Source organism: Camelina sativa, chromosome 8 (genome assembly GCF_030686135.1).
Source record: "Camelina sativa cultivar CO46 ecotype springtype chromosome 8, ASM3068613v1".
Taxonomy (NCBI): Eukaryota; Viridiplantae; Streptophyta; class Magnoliopsida; order Brassicales; family Brassicaceae; genus Camelina; species Camelina sativa.
The window spans coordinates 19563956-19585718 of NC_141887.1; the positions used below are offsets into that span (position 1 = coordinate 19563956).

Genomic DNA, 21763 nt, shown 5'->3' on the forward strand with positions numbered 1-21763 from the left:
TCCTTCTTGCCTCTACTTGTAAAGTACTAAAAAAAAAATTATTTGTTCAGCGTTAGGTTTATAATTTCGGGTTAGAGATGACCACGGAATTAACAATTAGTCATTACAAAAACTAATTAAATTAATTGGCAAAAAAAAAACTAATTAAATTAATTTTCAAAAATTAAATTAACAATCGCGACTAAATAATTAAAGAGTAATTTAGGTGGGATGAAATTTTTAGGTCTCATAACTTTTATCTCCTTCTCTTGCAACCCTAGTTTCTTTGGAAGCAAGTTATCATAAAACAGTCAGTTTTTAAAGATGATGATGAAGAGAATAAACATAGTGGATCTTCCCAAGGATTTGGTAGTTGAAATCTTCTCTAGGGTTCCAGCGGTATCTTTGGTAGGACTGCGATCTACATGCAAAAGATCAAACGCTCTGAACAATGATGCGAGCCTTGCTAAGAAACACTATAGTAATGCACCAAGGCAATCTCTGATCATCATGTTGATCGCTTTTAGGGTTTATTTGGTGAGCGTCGATCTTCATAATAATCACAACAACAAGGTAAAGATGACAACTCAATTTAGCCTCAACGAACCTCTTTCTGATTCGTTAAAAGAAGTTGATATACGCAACATCTTTCATTGTGACGGCTTATTGCTATGTACCACCGTAGACAATAGACTGGTTGTTTCGAATCCGTGTCTACGCGAAGTTAAGTGGATCAAACCAAGAAAGTCCTACACGAGATTCAGTATCTTTGCCCTCGGTAAATCCTCATGCAACAAGTACAAAATCTTGAGGATGGATCAGTTTAATCATACTTGCCCAGTATTACTTGACTACGAAATCTATGATTTTACCTCTAAGTTGTGGAGAGTTGTTGGTAAGATCACTAGGGAATGGTTCATACCACAGTGTGCGGACCGTGGCATGTCTGTGGATGGGAACACTTACTGGCTTGCTTCTACTGAAGACATTACAAGTGGGATTTTTTTACTTAGTTTTGATTTTTCAACAGAGAGATTTGCAAGGGTGTCTCTTCCGGGTGATCATCTTTCTTATCATAAATTTGCTTTATCATTGACTAGAGAAAGATCAAAAACTTTGTATGTTAGCTACTAGGGGCATGCAGGTACTCGATATAGATGTATGGATTGCAACTAAGATTGAGAGTACCGGAGCCGCGTCATGGAGCAAGTTCTTATCAATTGATGTAGCTAGTATCAACATGCATTTTTGCTTTGTTACTGGGATGAATTTCTTGGTCGACCAGGAGAACAAAGTTTTGGTGTGTCGCGGTAAACATAGGGCCTCTAACGTTTTCTTACACGTTGTGGGAGAGGACAAATGTATACAAGTAGATCATCATGCTGCAGAATCTACATGCTCACTTGTCGTCAGTTTGTTCCAACTCTGGTTCAAATCCAACAAGGTTCATAGTTCTTGGAGTGAGGCAAAAGGGAAGTACAAGAGCTAGTAGCTAGTAATCTATGATTTTCACACTAAGTAATACTATGAATTCCCAAAACAAGTGATAAGCCTTGCTTTGGTTGTTTTATTGGTTAAAACTTAAAAAGTTATGTTTTACATATTTCCTGAGATAAGTCTGTAAGCTTACCAAAAATGATTTGAGTCCTTTACCAGCTTTTTCTTGGAAAAATATATACATATGTATGTGTGTAGACTTGATACCTTTTATTATTAGACATCAATGGCTCATTGGGTGTGATCTCCAAAAGGACTTATGATAAAAGTAGGAAAAATTGGCTATCTCAGCAGAGTTTACAGCTTCAGGTTCCTCACTGAATACTGACTATTCGTAGAAACTTTTGTGTGAATCTGATAAGTTTCAGAGCAATAGCAAGTCCTGCATACTTAAGACTGATCAGAAACTTGGACTCCAAGAAAGTAAGAATCTTTGGTGAGGATTACAAGTGTGAATGGCTCCATCATAGTCGTTGTGCAGTAATGCTCTGTCCTATAAGCCGAATAAATACCCTTTTCTCTCCTGCATACATATGTGTTTTGTTGAGACATCGACTAAAGAACTCAGCAAGTGTCAAAAGAGAAAACAGAATGGAACCTGGCAGAGATATCACATAGACGCTGTGGTGGCTGAGGCTGCATCTTTTTGTAAGGCGACTCTTCTGGAAAATTTTATTAGCTTCATGAACCTTAATGTCACATGGCTTGCAAAGAACAACTTCATCTGAACAGCAAAGTACTTCTGCTTCAGCCTTCTTGCACACTTCATTTTGTATCTTCATCCTTCAAAATTGGCAATACGAAAACAGAGCAAATGTGTCTTAATAATATTAATAAGTAGGAAAATAAGTGACTCTAGACAAGAGGAATAAGAACGAACAAGCTTGAATTGGTTCACAATTCACATCATGATGTGGTTAGGTTCATTTCTCTTTCATCCTCATTTACCAGTTGCCATCTCTCTATTCAAAAACACTTTTCGGCGACGACTCTTGTGGTTTCCATCAGTCTAGCCTCCAGTGTTGTTTGTATATATAAAAAAAAAGATCACCGAACAAAAATATTGTGAAAATGTCTTAAACATAGAAATATATAGTCAACACATACATCATACATGCATAATGTGTTTGTATATAACATAATATATTATGAATTTTTCACAACGAAGATGTAAATGTAATTTTGACCGACAATGATAACTACTTCAGAAAATAGGATTATACACGTTATATGATTTCTTGTTTTATTTTTTAATCTTTTTAATGATGATTTCTTGTTTGATTAATGGAAAACAGATAAATCACCAAGATATCTTTGTTCTGCATCGTTTATTTCGGATTCGAGATAGACCACGGAATTATCAATTACACATAATAATTAAATTAAATTAACCATCACAACTAATAATTAAGGAACTATTTTAGGTCTCATTACTTTCATCTCCTCCTTCTCTTGCAACCCTGTAGTTTCTTTGGAAGCAGTCAGTTTTTAAAGGTGATGATGAAGACGAGAAGAAACATACGGGATCTTCCCGACGATTTGGTAGTGGAGATACTCTCTAGGGTTCCAGTGGTGTCTTTGGTACGGTTACGATCTACATCTAAAACATGGAAAGTTCTGATCAAAGATGGGCGGGTTTCTAAGAAACACTATGATAATGCACCAAGACCAAGGCACTCTCTGATTATCATGTTGATTGATTTTAGGATTTATTTGGTGAGCGTCGATCTTCATTCAAATTACAATAACAAGGTAAAGATAGCAAGTCAATTTAGCCTACGTCTTTCATTGCGACGGCTTATTGTTGTGCACTACCGTATACAATAGACTAGTTGTTTGGAATCCGTGTTCACATGAAACTAAGTGGATCCAACCAAGACATTTCTTCAAGGACTCCGATATCTTTGCTCTCGGTAAATCCTCATGCAAAAAGTACAAAATCTTGAGAATTAATCAGTCTGATTGTACTAGCGGGCCAGTATCATCACTTGACTGCGAGATCTATGACTTTACTTCTAATTCTTGGAGAGTTGTTGGTAAGACTAGAAGCTGGTTCATACCAGAGTGGAAGGGCTGTCGTAGTGGTATGTCTGTGAATGGAAATACTTACTGGCTTGCTTCTTTGACTAAAGACTGGACAGATTTTTTACTTAGGTTTGATTTTTCAACGGAGATATTTGTAAGTGTCTCTCTTCCGAATGATGATGATCGTCTTATCGCTTTATCAGTGACTAGAGAAGATCAAAAACTTTGTATGTTAGCTACTCGGGCTATGGAGTCATCCATTAGAGATGTATGGATTTCAACTAAGATTGAGAGTACCAGAGCCGCGTCATGGAGCAAGTTTATATCACTCAACTTGGTTTACCGGCCTTTTAGCTTTGCTAGTGGGTTGAATTTCTTGGTCGACAAGGAGAACAAAGTTATAGTGTGTCGCGGTAAAAATGGGATCTCCGACTATTTCTTACACGTTGTGGGAGAGGACAATAAATGTATACAAGTGGATCATCATGATGCAGAATCTACATGCTCACTTGTCGTCAGTTATGTTCCAACTTTGGTTCAACTACAATAAGGTTCATAGTTCTCGGAGTGAGGCAAAAGGGAAGTACAAGAGCTAGTAATCTATAAGTGTCTCACAAAGTTACGTTACTTAATAAATTATGCATTATATATCCTAATTTATGGGAAGAACAAGTCCTAAGTTATTGATATGTGCTATGATTTAGGTGTCTTGGTTTATTGGTTTAATTATGGGTTTTTTTTAATATTTCCTTTTTAACATTAGGATTAAGGTTTGGAGTTTTATGCTTTGCTTTATGATTAGTCGGTAACTTGTAGTAGGGTCTATAAAAGGACTCCTTATGCTAATGAGAATATCAAGCTCTAATGGGATATGATCTCATACACTCCAACAATTAACCTAATTCTCAAAGAGAGAGTTGGGTTAAAGGGAACCTTTTGCTTAAAGTCTTTCTTGTTCTTTACGTTATACAAAGGCTGCGATATGAGTTCGAAGACAATAACTTTGGCTCATATCAATTATGCATTATATATCTATTCAAGTTTTAGATACTTGATTTTAAAATAAAGTCATACTACTTTTTCTTTTAGGTGTTAGTGAAAAGGCTTTTCTGATGAAAAAATGTCTACTAGCTCGTTTCTTTATGTCTTGCGACACCTACCTTCCGAGCTGTTGTGCTCGTACCAGTGCATCGAGAAAGGAAATGAGTCAGGCTAACAAGGTTCATCGGTGGTGTATAAACTCATCGTGTGGTACAAGCTCCGAACAACAGTTAAGAATTAATATAATACATATGTAAGGTATGTGTGTAGACTTGATCCGTTACAGTAATTTTTATTATTAGACATCAAATGGCTCCGGACCAGAACAATAATGTTGTCCAGCTCTAAGGATTTAAGATTACAGAAGGATTCTTGTCAATCTCAGCTGAGTTCCCGGCTTCAGTTTCCTCATTAGAGTACTGACTATTCAGAGAAGCTTTTGAGTGAGTCTGATAAGTTTCAGAACTAAAACTAGTGCTGCATCCGGAGATTTCAGTTAAAGACTGATCAGAAACTTGGACTCCAGGAAGTAAGAATCTTTGGTGAGAATTGCAAGTGTGAATGGCTCCATCACAATCATTGCATATCAATGCTCTGTCCTCTATGCAGAAGAAGTACCCTTTTCTCTCCTACAAACATAGATATATGTTTAGCGATCGGTTAAAGAACTCAGCGAGTGTTAAAAGAGAAAGTACGACCAAACCTGGCATATATCACATAGAGGAGCTCCAGAGCTTGTGGTGGCTGAGGCTGCATCTTTTTGCAAGGCGACTCGGTGATGCCTCTGGAAAATTTTATTAGCTTCATGAACTTTAATGTCACATGGCTTGCAAAGAACAGCTTCATCTGAACAGCAAAGTACTTCTGCTTCAGCCTTCTCGCACACTTCACATAGTATCTTCATCCTTGAAAATGGAAATATAGAAAGAAAAAAACAGAGCAACAACGTGACTTAATATCAATAAAGAAGTAGGACAAGAAGTGAATCTAAACAAGAGGGAATAAGAAAGAACAAGATTGAATAGGTTCACATGCTTGGGTTAGGCCAACTTTTGGGTGGCATTTAAATCAATAAATGTTTCTCCTACCAAAATCTTCATGACAAGATCTTTTTTCAGAAGCTTTGTTATTAGTTTACTTCCTTTTGAAACATAAATTGGCAGACATAACGACAAGCTTCTCTTAAGACACAAGCATGGCAAGCCAAAAATAATGGGAGGACCACAATATGTATGAAGACTGTGGATTTTAAAGTAACTAGCCATAGGACAATAGAGGTCAAAAAAACCTCTAGAGCATGGCACATTCCAACTCTTACCCATCCCTTTTCCCATGCAGCAGCCAAAACTCTAAAGACTCATCAGCATTCTCATCTTTGAATTCATCAAAAAAACAGTTTTGGTCCCAATTACAGTAATGGGCTAATAATAAATAGGCCTGCATGCATAGAAACTAATAATATCATGGGCTATTCCAAATATAACTTATGTTTCAGCTCAACATACGTAGTTGTTACAAGAAGTCTCTGGAACATGAGAGAAAAGCCCTCAAAGACCATCCAATCCAACGTGTAATAACAATAGTTACAACTTACAACTTACAAGTCACGTAGCTAAAATTCTAGAACAATCGCAATATACCTGCAAATCTCTACCAATAGATATTTCAAGAAACTTCTTCATTCTTCATACAATGTGTATATATGCACCAGCGGACTGAGACTTAATTTCATACAAAACAACAAATACTGAAGTTAAAAAAACCTACTAACACATTAGTTTCAACCTTCTATACAAGAAAGCCAAATCAACCGACCATGATGAAACACTTGCTAAGCCTCTTCATAGGAGCTTTGTTACTTGGAAACATCAAAACAAGTGAAGGGTCTTTGTCTTCTGCACTTGAAACTACTCCAGGCAGCTTACTATCTGATCTCTGGATGGATCGGTTTCCGGATCCGTTCAAGATCTTGGAGAGAATCCCATTAGAACTCGAGAGGGACACGAGCGTGGCTCTGTCCCCAGCGAGAGTGGACTGGAAAGAAACAGCAGAAGGGCATGAGATAATGCTCGATGTTCCTGGTTTGAAGAAGGATGAAGTGAAGATAGAAGTGGAGGAGAACAGAGTTTTGCGAGTGAGTGGAGAGAGGAAAAGAGAAGAAGAGAAGAAAGGAGACCAGTGGCATAGAGTGGAGAGATCATATGGTAAGTTCTGGAGACAGTTCAAGCTACCTGATAATGTGGATATGGAATCAGTCAAGGCCTACCTTGAGAACGGTGTACTCACTATTAACCTCACTAAGCTATCCCCTGATCAGGTCAAGGGTCCAAGGGTTGTTAACATTGCGGCTGAAGAGGACCAAACTTCAAAAATCAGCTCTTCTGAATCCAAAGAACTCTAACTGAATAAACTATATACTACTTTCTGAGTGTGACGAAGAGTTATAAATCCAAGACTCTTGTGTTTCAGGTTGTGTATGCTAATAATGGAGTGTTATGTTTTGTAACCTATCTACCAAAATATGTATAACCTTTCCGTATCCAGTAAAATTTTCACGTCATTATATTACAGAACATCATTTATGACATGTCACAATATTCAAGAAAATGCACTTGAAACTAGATTTATTATTCAGATAACAGAGAAAATACTCTGACAAAAACTTGGAAAGTGACCAGAATCAATAAAAACGTGAAGAAACAGAAACAGGACAGAAACAAGAGTACTGAAACTATTTGGACTTAGATTTCATGAGCTGCTGAGCATCAGATGGAGTTGGAAGTGCAGGAATAGCTCCTTTCTGAGTTGTACACACGGCTCCACATGCATTTGCAAAGGCTAGAGCTTCCTTCAGCTTCCCTTCATCCTGCAACATTCACATTTACTCAAATCACACAACATCTAAAACCTGAAAACGTCATCACAATGTTTGCTGTAGAACGTACATCGAGTATGGAACCGTCTTTTCCCAATGAGACAAGAAATGAACCAACAAAAGAATCACCAGCTCCAGTTGTATCAACTGCTTTCACAGCGTATCCAGGCACTCTCCCTTTAAATTTCTGCAATTTCGCCAGTCTTCAGATCACTCTAACAAGGAACAATCATATCAAATCTGATTCCTTTTAATTAGTTACCTTTGTGTAGTATCTGCAACCTTTCTCTCCATCAGTTACGATAAGCAGCTTAAGCTTATCATGCATGAGAGACAAAACAACATCATCCTTCTCTGCATCTCCACGGGTGAGAAATGTCACCTCATCATCACTTACCTAAACACACCAAACTCAACACTAAGATCACCAAAACAGAACACATCATTTACAACAAAACAAACATATATTACACCTTGATAATATCAGCCTCATTCCAAATACTCTTGATGCCTTCAATTGCAGCTTCAGTGGAAGGCCAAAGAGGCAGCCTAACATTCGGGTCATAAGAGAGCAAAACTCCCGCATCCTTTGCGGTTTTCATAGCCGCCATGTGAGCCGTTCTACATGGCTCAGAGATCAAACTAATAGAACCATAGTGGAAAATCTTAGCTTTCTTGATAAGATCCTTGTTGAGTTCAGATTCTTTCAAGAGCATATCAGCACTCGGGTTCCTGTAAAACATGAACTCTCTCTCACCATCGTTTTTCAATGTCACAAAGGCCAGTGCAGTTCTTGCATTGGTGTCGAAGCAAACACCTTCGCTGTTCACACCGTTCTTTTTCAATATGTTAACCAACATATGTCCAAACTCATCATCACCAAACTGAAAAAAAAAAAAAAAAAAAACAGAATACCACACATCACTCTACAGGCTGCTGACATAGATTCTAAGTAACATAAGAAAAAGATACAAACCTTGCCGATGAAAGCAGATTTGCCACCGAGTTTGGTGATGGCACAAGCAACATTAGCCGGAGCACCACCAGGGGCTTTGAGAAAACCTGTGGATTCAGCTAAAGATACACCAGAAGTGTCAGGGACAAAGTCGATAAGCATTTCACCAAAGGAAACAATTAATGGAGTAGCCATCTTTTTTTGGTGGAAAAACAATTGGAAGCTATAACTAAAGATAACATCTGTTTATATAAAGATGAAGAATGTGCAACAGAAAGGCATGTAAAGTGGGATAAGCACTAACAAAACCCCTAATTTGCAGTACAAACTCAGTCCAATCTTTTGACTGTAAAATTCGAGTAAAGAACAATCAAAGATCAATAAAATCTTGGGTTGATCACACACAGCGTACCGAATTCTCTGTTACAGAGATTTTTTATATTCTCAGAGTATGGAACTGAAATTATAATTTTAACATATCTTCTTTATGAAATGAGACTAATCATTAGTTCAAGGATTAAACTTGATTTATTAAAATAGTAAAAGTAAAAAGGTACAAAACAAAAGAGCATTAAACGAATAGATAAAAAAAAAAAAAAAAAAAACACAAAACATGACAATGCTCATTGCTTTCGCCTACTCCCAAGGACATATACGTCTTGGCTAACCCTCTCTGTCTGATTCATCTGAATCTGTGCCTGAACTATCTGTATCCCCAAACGGAGCAGGGATTGACTTGAGCAGTTCTAAATCCTTAACAGTAGGATCCTCGACGTGGTTTACAAAGGTGCGAACGCTACAAGGTTTCTTAAACCCTTCACCAAAACCTTGGATTTCAACACGTCGGAGAGTGTTCCTCTCGGGATTGAAGTAGAAGACATAAAAGGGTTGTCCACATGTATACTTGCGCATCGAAAACACTATTTCACCCGAAGCGGTCGATCCAGCGAAGGCAACTTGGTGACGGAAGAATTTATCATCGGTCCAAGTGTAGGCATGTTTCGACCATTCCTGTTTCTCTACATCCTCTAAAACCCACAAACGCAACTCATTACTGACACCAACGTCGACCTCACCCTCCCAATAAGTGTACACATCACCCTCGAAATGAAGAATCTTATGAATGTCGACATCATCCTCCCAGTAAATCATAGCTAATTTTCCCTTGTAGTTTATCAACCGACAAATCCTTTCTACGTAAATAAAGGTGAATCTTTCTGACCGAACATCAAAACAAACTATCACATAATCAGTCGGAACATTATCACGAGACAAGTCACCACCTAAGTACTACAAAACCCCATTGATGCATACCCCGTCACTCTTAATATCATGTCGTAAGGGACATTTTATCTTTCTCCACCTCAAACCTCCAGCTCTAAATGTAAGAATTGTATGATGACCAGGACAATGCCTTGTATTGCTTGCCAATCGGATCAAACCCGAAAAAGCTATACGCCTTTCTGTAAGTATACCGTTTAGGTAAGATTTCTTATAATTATCTACTTAAATTTAAAATTTGTTCAAACAAAACTTTTGTATTACTCATGACAAAATAGTTAATGGATAAAAATGACGGTATCACTATCACATGAGTTAATAGCTTCAAGAACTAAGTTTTAAATTATAAAATGTGAACTGTATTTAATAATAAAAAAATATATTCGTTGAAAATAAGAAGAAAAACATAACAAATCTCTCGATATTCACCAAATTTTTTTTTTTAAACACTAGAACTTCATTGATTAGTTAGAAAGATTTGGTAAAAGATTGATACATGAACGAATACATGTACGAATAGTTAGATGAAAGTGATAATCTGATGTTTCAAGATGTTGGACTTTAGCCAGCTTGTCAGCAAGAAAATTCGCTTCTCGTGCGATCCATTTGAATTCAACAGAGTCAGATCGTGTTGTCCATCCTTTGATCTCTTGGATCCACTTGTAGATGTCAAATGGTCTATCATCATGAAGTATGTTCACTAGCACTTGGCTATCACCTTCAAATTATTTTCTTTATAATACGGTAAAAACATGAAAGAATTACTCAGACGATATCCAAAAGTTGGTTTATTCCTTATATGTATATATTTTCTAAAAATTGTTCACATGTTTAGTAACCTAGATGTAATTACAATTTACCCCTTGGGTTTATTTTTTCGATTTTGATTAAAAACATAAAGAAAAATACACATCAACAAATTAAAATATACATCATCTTCCACAATCCACGTCACTATACAGTTTTTTTCCAGAATCGACAGTTTCTTTTTTCTTGTTTATATCAAAAGAGAAGGAAACTGAAAGGGTTACTGTTCACAACCCGAAAAAAACTCTCTCTCTCTCTCGTCGCCGAACCCTAATTCCACTGGCAATACTCTGTCTTTCTCTACTCTCTCGCTGTCATCTCTCGCAGTCCTCGCCCGATATTCTCTCTCGCTCTCTCTCTCTTCTTCGTCGCTGTCTTGTTCGTTTCCGTCTAAGCCGCCCTCGTTTTTGAGTTCCGGTATGTGACGGCTGAGTTATAGTATTTACGGGAAAACGAAAGGTCTTGTAGATTCATATAAAGGCTGAGTTATAATGCTTTGTGGCTGAGTTGTCACAAGAAATAATCTGAAAGCAAACGGCTCATTTATACGACTTGACGGCTGAGTTATAGTATTTACGGGAAAACAAAAGGTCTCATCGATTCATATGACGGCTGAGTTATAATGCTTTGTGGCTGAGTTATCACAAGAAATAATCTGAAAGAGGAAAACAAAAGGTCTCGTCGATTAATATGACAACTGAGTTATAATGCTTGACGACTGAGTTATTAGACAAAATAAAACAAATGTATTACAACAATACTACATCCGACAATTTTTCACATTGTGCCCAACTTGTTTACATCGCGAACATGGGTGTCACTTAAATACATATTTGTGTTTCTTTACCCAATTACCGGAACAACAATTACCAGAACTGGATCCATGAAATAAAATGAAGAAGAATGAGGAAATCAATAAGAATTAGTGTAATTAAGAAGTTGAGAACGAGGAGAAAAACAAGGGGAAAAACAAGGTGAAGAACACTTTTTAACCAGTTGAAGAACAAGAGTCGAAGGAACGACGTTTCTTTTTCCGGAGAAGATGATGACATGGAGCTGACATGGATGAGGCGTCCGAAGTGGCAAGTCAGCCACCAAACAAACATGTAAATCAGCCATCAAACAAGATTATAACTCAGCCGCAACATGAATACTATTAAAATAATTAAAAAGCAAAAAAATGGCTGCCAAATTTAGCCGCTTAATGTCATAGCTCAATTGAAAATTTGTAACTCAGCCGTATCGTTTAAGTCAGGCGTAACTGAATGATATTCTAGTAATTAAGTTTTTGCTACTAAGTCAGCCGTAAAAACTCAGCCGTAATGACATCTCATAGATCAGCCACTGTTTATAACTCAGCCAGCCGGAAAAAGTTAATTCAGTTGTGTCGTAGGGATAACTCAGCCAAAAATTTGACAACTCAACCATCGGGTGAAAACTCAATCGTAAAAACTGCGCTTGGCTGAATTATGCTTTAAGTCAGCCGACCGCTCCAACTCAAATGTTTTTTCATAAATCAACCTCAACATACTATAACTCAGCCGTCGTTACCTCTGTAACGCGTTACGACTGAGTTATTTAATACACGTCAGCGATTTTTGACGTGGCGTCTAACGTGGCAATGACATTTTTGTAATTACGTTTTTTCATGTAACATAAAACAAGGGCACACTGGATATTTTCAAAATACCCGAAATATCCTAATAATAATAAAAAAGTTTTATATGTTCTGGTAATATTACCCAAAATGTATACCATATGAGTAAATCTCCCTAAAAATATTAATAATTCTATTTACTATTTGATTCTGTCAGAACTGAAAGTCTAATAACTTTTTTCTCGAATTTAGCTGTTTATTTGCACAGAACATTGTGGTTATGCTTTATTTTTCTTTTTGGATGGGAATGTGATTTTGATTTTTTTTATATTTTTTTTTTTTGGTCTAAGTGGTAAAAAAAAACAAAAACAATTTTATACTTGAATTTTGGAAGGTAGACAAAACACGAAATACACCGAAACACGAGATTCACTCTGAGTTGTAGAGTGTTATCTATCTTATTGTGGTTAAAAAATGCAATAGTTCTCGATTAGGTAGTGTTGGATCCGCATAATGTTCTAGGGTTATACTTGATCAACCATTGCATTTGGTCCAACTCTATAGAGGTGAATGTAATTTGCGTTTGATTTGGTTGTATCATTTTGGTTAATGAAAAGTTGATGTTGAGCAAAAAGAAAAAAAAAAAAATCAGGTGCCGTGCGGATACATAGTGGCACACTCTTCTAATCGATGGGCTACCGAATTCACAATTTTACCCCTTTATCTATTTGCTTCTTAAAAAAGTTAAAACCGTCATTTACAATATCCAGACACTGGTAAACCTATCAAACCACCAGCCAAAAAGCCTCTGATTTTTATTTTTAAAACTACCCCGACTTCACATCCAAATCCAATATTGTTGGCTTCTTCTCTCTTTACATAAACACACCAATCCACTTCACTTTCTCTAAAACAAACAATTCTCTAAAACGTAAAACACACCAAAAAAAAACGCAGGAAGTTGTATACAAAATCCTCTGAACAAAAGATGAGTTCTTCTAGCAAAGCATGGACGGTGGCAGTGAGCATTGGAGCCGTAGAGGCGTTAAAAGACCAACTAGGTTTGTCGTTGGAACTACATAGTCCGGTCTGTGAACCATCATCTCCGTAACAACGTTAGATCTGCTTCTCAAGGGAAAAGGCTTTCTTCTTCTGTCTCTGCTGCGGTTATCTCCTCTGCTGAGAGTGAGAAGGCCAAGAAGACTGAAGAATCGCTTAGAACTGTCATGTACTTGAGCTGTTGGGTCCTAACTAAAATTTTGTATAATATATAGTTTTTATACTTCTATAAAAATTCATTGAAACATTATATTTCATATTCAATTTTGGTTTCAACATAAAACAAACATTTCAAGAAATCTAAAATAAAATCAAGATTGCAAAACTTTCAAGTCAACCAAGCTCAGCATAGTGAGACATTGCAAGTTTTTGTAATTAGGATTGTGTGTAATGAAGTTAACCTAGAGGGACTGACTTGGTCCAAGAAGTGTTATCTAGTTGAGTAAGTTTAGTATCGAGAACCTGATGCAGGATCTTGACTCCGTAAATTTCAGTGGAAACCTCAGAATTTAAGAGAGATAAGATTGCTTCTTTAGAGTTTACCATTAGATTTACACAACAGTGAGTCTTGAATGAATGAAAGAAAAGCCAAAGATTCAAGTTATGTTCTCTACAAACTAAAATGGATAGGCTTCAGCATGTGGGGTAGTTTTCACTAACTTGCAAGACAATTATAACAACGGTCCTTTCCATTTAGTCTAAGAATCATAATCCCCCATCAACATAGATCGGCTTAGTTCAAAGATACTAACCAGATACAACACAACAAACAAACATCAAATGTGAAGTCACTACTACTCCTCTAAGCTATAACGTTTCTTCACAGCTTCAGTGATCTCCCAAACAACTTTCATGTCTTTAGGGAACACAACCACATCTCCTTTCCCTATCTCAAAGGTTTCATCTTTTTCGTCGTATCCGTCTACATTCACTTTCACCTTCCCTTCCACGAAAAACATCGTCTCTGTCTTCGTAAACTCCCATGGAAACTTGCTTGGAGCTCCTTCCCACCTTACACAAATGCACATCACAATTCAGTCCAAAATGTGATCTCTTTCTCAGTTTTTTTCGTCTATTTCGAAGAATCAATTAAGCTATCAGTTCACCAAATGTACACACTAACACAAATTCTACATGTTCTCTCGGACACTATTAGACCCTAAATACAAACTGTCCTGACTCCTGATCACCTAAAATACTCAGATTAGATCAACACTAACAAGTAAAGTTTTTGGTTCTGCTTGTTAAAACCCTAGTTTTCTATCAACGACATTGAAGCAAAAGAAGCAGAGAGAGAGAGAGGTAAGAGAAAGTTACAGACTTGGGCCAAGAGGAGACGCCTAGTTGAGCAAGTTTGGTATCAGAAGCTTGACGCAAGATCTTGACTCCGTGGATATTAATAGGAAACTCAGAATCGGAGGAGATAGAGAGGATTGCTTCTTTAGGGTTAAGCTTCGTGGTGATGAAGGGAACGCAAACGCAGACTGTTAAGAGAAGCAGAGACAGAGTTAGAAAATGATTACCCATTTGGATTTTTGACAGACTCTTGAGTTTCGAAATTGATGTAATAGAAGCCAAAGATTCAAGCTTTTTTTGCAAGAGATGGCCTCTTCGAATTCGTTTAAAGTTGGGAACTTTACTAAATCTGAGGCAGATAGATGGTTGACTTTTGAGTCTATGAAGCCCTGAGAGATAAAGAACCGAACCAAACTTAATTGAGATTTTGGTTGTTCGGTTCGGCTTCGGTTATTGGTTAAGGATCAAACGGCGAGATGTTAAATTTAATTTGGTTAAGTAAGAGCTTCAGATTAGTTTGGTTTTTTGGTTAACTGAAATATAAGTGTTTTTTTAGATATAACCGGATTTATAGCACAACTAGACTGGCTTTACCATGTAATACAAAGCTTCAGGTGTAGTTTGCAATTAAAAACGGACAGCCCCAAATATTAAACATTTTTCTGTGGCGATTGTTATTAGAAGCACTAGCAACAAGAGCAACATGTGGAATGGTGGAAAATAGTCTGGCTTTGGCCAAGAATGATGCAAGAGAATGGTTAACCTCACAACTATGCTGCAGAACAATTTAAACACCCTCTCGTGGATGATGGATCAAATGTAACTTTGATGACTCATGACAACATCCAAACCAGTGTTCTAAGCAGCACCGGCTTAAAATAGTATAAACTCTGTTCAATTTTTGCAAAATGGATCTTAATTATATATCAAAAAAAAAAAAATTAAATCTTAAAATACACTATTTTTTATGTTAATTTAACATGGTTCTAACGCAAATGCACTCGTTGCACTAGGACCACAAAGAAGTCTGAGTCATCTTTTATTATTCCATAATGCATTCAACATTGTAAAAGATATCATTCCAAAATACAAACTTACTTGTATAGTCTTATGAGGATAATGGAAATTATAATAGATTGAAACTCCTTTAATATATCTTATACAACAAAGTAAGGTTTTCTTCAAACTAATGCTCTGATAAGCTGACAACTGGCATTATTTTCTTTCAACATGTGTCATTTATCTCATATTTAAGTATATTATTTTCATAATTACTAAATTTAGTTATATTTTCATAAAAAATTTTGTTTTAATCATTTTTTAATGTCATTTTAGTAGTTATATAATTAAATAATAAAAGATTAATATTCAAAAGATCAATTAATTTAACTCTAAATAATATCAAAATATTTATAGATTAATAGATTATAATTTATAGATTAATAGATTATAATATTTATTTGTTGACAAAAAATAGAATATATATTTCACAACTTTTTACGGCAAAATATCAATTCATTTTATTTAAAATAATTTAACGATATAAGAAATGTGATATTTCTTAATTTTTGCACCAAAAGATCAACTCATTTAGTCTAACTGAATTCAATATATATAAAAATTAAATTCAAGATATTTCAAAACTTTTATGTTGAGGAAGAAGTTAAGAACATACTTGGCCGGTTCTCCATATGATATGGGGAGTGTTAAAGTTAAAGGTTGAGGAAGAAGTTAAGAATATACTTGGCCATAATAAACAAAATTTACAATATCTTACAGCTGCAGCGAGTAAAGAGGTCAACTTCCAAATTTCAATCTTAACTAATCTAAGAGCTTTCAGAGATTGCATAAATATTCATTTTTCACTTTTGATTTTTACTATTTGTCCCTTAGCTTTATTGCATAACGGACCCCAAGCTGGCCCTGCAGGGCATCGATCCTAACCCCTCACCGTGGAATGGAACTACTCATCCAAATCCACCAGTAGATTATTGGTGCGCTAGGCGTTCCTCGAACCCTGGTCCCCACCTTTTAACAACCTTCCCACAGGACAAGTTGCCACCAACTCGAACTCTGGTCCCCACCAATAATCTACTGTGGATTTGGATGAGTAGTTCCATTTGCCACGGTGAGAGATTAGGATCGATGTCAGAGCCAGCTTTGGACTTATGGGGGCAAGCTAGCAGTGAGGCTAGTGGAGTCCACGGGATGGGTTGTTACACTTACCACTGGACTAGAGAACTTTATTGATGTTGTTACACAAAAATATACTTATGTCGCTACACACACAAATATGATGTGAAGATGAAAAATTCAATCTGTTCGGATCATACATCCCCTTGTAAGTCTACTGGTCTAGTATATTAAGGTAATTCAGATTTTACAATCTCTGGCTCCCTCTCCTCTATAATAATGTTTCTTCACATCTTCAGTTACATCCACAAAAACTTTCATGTCTTTAGGAAACACAACCAAATCCCCTGCCCTCAATTCTAAGGCTTCTCCTTCTTTGTGATGCTCTTCTACCTTCCCCTTCAACTTCCCCTCGACGAAGTACATCGTTTCTGTGTTCTTAAACTGCCATGGAAATTTGCGTGGAATGCTTTCCCATCTGCTTAAGTTTGACCTCGCAGTTAGTCAAACCATATACATGTACGTAGGACTCAACATGACTTTAAATCTACTTACTCCAAGGTTTGATGAGTGGTTCATTTTCTTTTTTTTAATGAAACAATTTCTTTGTTAATCTTTTGTAGGGTTAAGTCCCACCATAGATGATAGAAGGAGATCATATCTTTAATTTCTTTATTTATTTTCTGTTTTGTAACGACTAAAAAAATTGCATATGTTTAAGGCATGTATAATCAATCTAAGTTAAACATGTATAAATTAATACTCGATAAATAATAACTATTATAAATTTAATATATATATATATATATATATATATATATTTATCGGGTCGGAGTTGGCTAGTGCAATAATTACACAATTTGATAAATATATATAGATATATATTTTAAAAATTAACTGTAAATATGATCTCATCAATACTATAAATTAATAATTGTATAAATATATCAAAATATATGTAAGAAAATTTAGTGAAGTAGGACTGTTGTTGTAGTGACCCTCACTACATGATAAATATTTTCCTAAGAAATTGATCTGAGAAGAGCTCAAAAGGAAAGAGAGACCAAAGTAGAGAAGAACTGCCCAGATATGTCTGAGGAAAGTTAAATCAAGCGATGGGCTGATCAGTTGGTAGAACAAAGGACATACGTACCAGGCGGGGACGGATGGGATAGCGTACGAGCGTGCGTACGGACGGATGGGTTGCGAGTAGTGGGGAGGAAACCCACTAACAGAGATTATTTAAATCACAAAAATTGGAGTACTGGGTGATTTATTCCACTAAGTAAATTAATTAATTAAAAATGGAGAAGTGGAGGAGATTATTTAGTCAAAAATAAAGGAAGTGGGATGGAATATTTTCCCACTCGCCACTTGTGAGTGAAGAGAGGTGTAACGCCCCGACCGCCACCTCTCAATGGACCCTATGTTCACTCCTAGTCAATGGGTCCATTTTCTTTAATGGGCTTTACTTCTTCTCACTAGGCCTATGAGCCCATTCATAACCGATGGTCGGTTTGCTACGTCCGGGAGACTTTAAAGATTTGTTACCGTCCCTACAAATCACCACATGATCTTTTCCTGTGTTCTGTACTCACTCGCACAGTTTCGACAATCACTTCCCGGAAGGTCACCCATCCTAAGAGTACTCCAGCATAAGCACCCTTAACTGTGGAATTCTCTCAGAACCCTTGACCGAAAAGATAAGTGCACTTTTGGTGACATAGGTGGCCAAATCAATTCATTTAAACCTCTATGCAAGTCTATGAAACCGGGGTGTCACAAGAGGAGGGAGAGACACCCCATCTCTTTATTTCGAACAAGTGTATGCAAAGTAATGTGGAGGCTATACATACCCTCCTGCGTGTGGCTTGAAGGATTCGCCCACCCTCTCTATAAATACCATCTCTTCTTTCTCATTTGGAGAAGAGAGAAGAGACAGTGACGCCTAAAGGCTGTTGGCAAGAGAATAGAGAAAAATAGAGAGATTTTTCTTAAGTGTGGAGAGCTTGAATCGTTGTTTGCTAAGTCTGCAAGAAGAAGTATTGAAGCAAGCAAGAGATCAGGTTGGAGAAGCTGAAGCTCTGCGAAAACCAGTGAGTTCAAGGAGCATTGATTCGATCTAGTTTGGTGTTGGGAGACCCGAACTAGAGTCGACTTTCATGTGCATATAGTTGCATTCTTCTTGATTTCTTGTTAGTTTTCTTGAAGTTTTGCATTTTGATTGGTGGATTCCATAGTAGATAGTAATCGTGGATGTCGATCCGTTTACTTGATCTATTGCATGTGAGGTCTCGCATTTCTACTTGTTGTTTATGTGATTTTTAATCCATAAACTTAAGTGAATGCTTGAGTTAAGTTCCATGATGGATCACAAACGTTGATGTAGATCCGTTTGTTTGATCTATTGCATGTTAGGTAAATTCCATGGTGGATCGTAAACGTAGATGTCGATCTGTTTACTTGATCTATTGCATGTGAGGTTATGGGTTGTTATTTGAAGTTTTATGTGTTCTTTAAGACCATAAACTTAAATTTTAAATGTTGGATGGTCTTAGTGTGTGGCGTTCGTGACGAGGAGGTCCAAACAGCCATAAGCGCACTAAGAATGGAGATGTGTCTGACCTTCCCTGTAATGGTATATTTGGGGTTTTATTCTGGTTGCATGTCTTTGTGGTTGTAATGCAGAGATAGAAAGGGGGAAGGGATGGAAGGCGGCATATTTTGGCCCTAGTAAAACTTGTTTAAAAACTTTTCTTTTATTCAAGTTTTGCATGTTGCATTGATTGCTTGCTTGTGGTTGTTTTCTTGGCTTATTACCTTACACATGCTTTCTCTGATTGATTGTGTGATGTGGTGATTGATTCCTTTTGTTTTGGGGTGGGGTTGGGAATCTAATCTTCTGTAAGGACCCCTGAGACTCACTAAGTAATCTTAGATTATGATAGAATTTTGTCCTGCATGTAACCACTAGAGGGAAGTTAGAGGGCGTGTTGGACGATAGGAGCCCGGAGTAGTTTTATTTTGTACCTTTGTGTAAAAAGAAAAAGTATGTTTTTTTTCCGTTAAAACAATTATGTATAATCTTTTTGGCATTAGGCCTGGCCACAAAACTCTACAAGTTTTTTGTTATCTTTGTGAAATATTTTTATTTAATGAAGAATCGGTTTTATATTCGTGTACGAGTAATGACTGATTATGACCTAGTCCGGATCGGCTCAACACTTAGACGTCATGAGGGTTGAAAAGCCTAAGCAATGGCAGATTTAGAAATTTTTTTCAGGGGGGTCAAAATATTGAATAAATTTTTAATTTGTTCCAAAATATTAATGTTATTTAAATTTTTTTATAATTATAAGAGTTTTACGTTTTTATTTTAAAAATCAAACAGTGTAAAAAGACTAGAATTTTTTAAAAAACTAAAAGAAACCAAGTATTATGAACAAAAATCAAGTAAAAGTGTAGTAAGTAGGACTCGAACCCATGTTGGGAAGGGATTTTAGGGGGTCAATAAAGAGAATTTTAACCAATTTTGCCGAAAAATCCATAAGAAATAAAATTACAAATTTTGTTTTTAACATTTAACGGGGGTCATCTGACCCCTTTCCTCTTCACGTGGATCCGCCGTTGAACCTAAGTGATGTCTAAAGTAGTGGAAGTAGCGTCTCAGGGCTGTTCTAGGCAATTTTGGTCATAGGTCGGAGGCGTTACAGTTGTGGTGTTTGTTTCTCTTGAAATTGTATTAATTCTTGTTATAGTTTTACTACATCGAAAACCTTTGGTCTACATCTGTTATACATGATAATGGATTTCTTACTTGTAACTGATTCTAGAAATATACTAATTATGACAAAAAAAAAAAAAAAAATGATACGAATTTTTTTGAAAAAAAATTACGAAATTATGCAAATCAGTTATAAAATGCTATTAATAACTTATCGATAAATTAATATAATGTTTTAGTCTTGTCGTTCTTAATTTTCATATGTTTTACATTAGTCAGGTACTTTCTTTGATATATGGAAAACCTGTAACTCTAACCTGATGACTTTTTTGACAGAAGGTGGTCCTCTAAGACAATTCAAAGAAAGTTTAACTGACGGACAACAATTTATCAATAATACGTTAAACTACTAATTTTTGACAAATTCTATAGAAGGAATTTTCGTCTATAGAAATTACGTTAAAAAATTTTGAGGGATGAATCCGTAAATCTGTAAAAATAAATCAGTCAAAAATTCACAAGTTTTCTTGTTATAAGACCTAACAAAATGAATTTCAATAGATTTTTGGGACAAGAAGTCAAGATGTTGTTAAAATGCTCTCATTATGAGTCTTATCATTATTTACCCTCATAGATTTAAATGACAAGAATACCGATTCTCCACCTCTGTGGGAATTAATGGCCTAGTGCTTTATTTCTTGTTATCAGGCTAGATGAACATTAACATGCCACACGACTCTCGACCTCTGTGGACTGTGGGAATATTAAAGCAATTGGTTCCGCATGTTAATTATGATGTACTGTTAACCGTTGAAAGGATAAAAACACTACTAAAAGCCTAGTTTTGAAATGTTATAAAAAATAAATCAAAAGAGTATAGGAAAGAAAACCGACAAAGGCCAAGAGACAACCCCAAGTTCAGCAAGCTTAGCATCCGAAGTTTGTCTCAAGAGCTTGATTCCATGAATCTCATTGGGAACCGCTGGAGCGAATATCGAGTCATGGTTAAGTTCCATAGTTGAAAACTTAAAACTAAATAAAGAAGAAAGAAGAGATGAATGGGTGTTGTTTAGAGCATGCTTGATCACAAAACATTTGTTCGTATTTAAAGTAACCGCTGCCTAAAAATGAAAGCGGGGTAACATTTCCGAAAACCAAACGTAGTACATCTACCCATACAGGACAAACAGAGAAAAATAAGTTTGTGGAGCTAATTCGGTTCCTCGTGATAAATGCCGTCCATATATTTTGTTGTTGCTAGTACTGATTTTTGTGACCGATGTCGAAGGACGAGAAATTTATTGAGACTCCACTTAACACATGAAAAATTATGTGAAATTTGATGTTGCCGTTATCAGATTTTGATATAAAAAAAAATTATTTCCCTGTTAGGATGTACAAAGTAACTTTTTGGTGTAAGATTATTATTTGTGTTTTGTAATATCCAAAAAAACATACTTTAATAATTCTAAAAAATATTTGTATCCATAATTT

The 21763-nt window shown here is 36.2% G+C and overlaps 4 protein-coding genes, 1 non-coding gene and 4 pseudogenes across 5 annotated transcripts; 4 read left to right on the forward strand and 5 right to left on the reverse strand.

The window, feature by feature from the left end:
* The first annotated feature begins 303 nt into the window (after positions 1 to 303).
* LOC104709604 (putative F-box protein At4g10190) lies at positions 304 to 1431 on the forward strand (annotated as a pseudogene).
* Positions 1432 to 1699: 268 nt separating this feature from the next.
* LOC104709605 (B-box zinc finger protein 23 pseudogene) lies at positions 1700 to 2258 on the reverse strand (annotated as a pseudogene).
* Positions 2259 to 2973: 715 nt separating this feature from the next.
* LOC104709606 (putative F-box protein At4g10190 pseudogene) lies at positions 2974 to 9621 on the forward strand (annotated as a pseudogene).
* On the reverse strand, positions 4823 to 5516 carry LOC104707312 (B-box zinc finger protein 23-like). The gene is made up of 2 exons (XM_010423640.3): positions 5246 to 5516; positions 4823 to 5171 (listed from the first exon to the last, which is right to left on the reverse strand). Exons 1-2 carry the CDS (start codon positions 5444 to 5446, stop codon positions 4887 to 4889), a joined length of 486 nt encoding a protein of 161 aa, XP_010421942.2. The 5' UTR covers positions 5447 to 5516; the 3' UTR covers positions 4823 to 4886.
* LOC104707313 (22.0 kDa heat shock protein) lies at positions 6277 to 7110 on the forward strand. The gene has a single exon (XM_019228519.2). The coding sequence runs from the start codon at positions 6359 to 6361 to the stop codon at positions 6941 to 6943; it is 585 nt and encodes a 194-aa protein (XP_019084064.1). The 5' UTR covers positions 6277 to 6358; the 3' UTR covers positions 6944 to 7110.
* Positions 7150 to 8618, reverse strand: LOC104707315 (putative fructokinase-5). Its single transcript, XM_010423643.3, has 5 exons — positions 8394 to 8618; positions 7891 to 8301; positions 7680 to 7814; positions 7488 to 7604; positions 7150 to 7408 (listed from the first exon to the last, which is right to left on the reverse strand). Exons 1-5 carry the CDS (start codon positions 8565 to 8567, stop codon positions 7274 to 7276), a joined length of 972 nt encoding a protein of 323 aa, XP_010421945.1. The 5' UTR covers positions 8568 to 8618; the 3' UTR covers positions 7150 to 7273.
* Positions 9622 to 12900: 3279 nt separating the features above from the next.
* LOC109126074 (uncharacterized) lies at positions 12901 to 13331 on the forward strand (annotated as a pseudogene).
* A 456-nt stretch (positions 13332 to 13787) lies between these two features.
* Positions 13788 to 14954, reverse strand: LOC104707316 (uncharacterized). Its single transcript, XM_010423644.3, has 2 exons — positions 14438 to 14954; positions 13788 to 14127 (listed from the first exon to the last, which is right to left on the reverse strand). Exons 1-2 carry the CDS (start codon positions 14641 to 14643, stop codon positions 13911 to 13913), a joined length of 423 nt encoding a protein of 140 aa, XP_010421946.1. The 5' UTR covers positions 14644 to 14954; the 3' UTR covers positions 13788 to 13910.
* A 1687-nt stretch (positions 14955 to 16641) lies between these two features.
* Positions 16642 to 21394, reverse strand: LOC104707317 (uncharacterized). Its single transcript, XR_015564293.1, has 2 exons — positions 21164 to 21394; positions 16642 to 17023 (listed from the first exon to the last, which is right to left on the reverse strand). It is a non-coding gene; the product is annotated as an uncharacterized LOC104707317 (transcript).
* Positions 21395 to 21763: the final 369 nt, after the last annotated feature.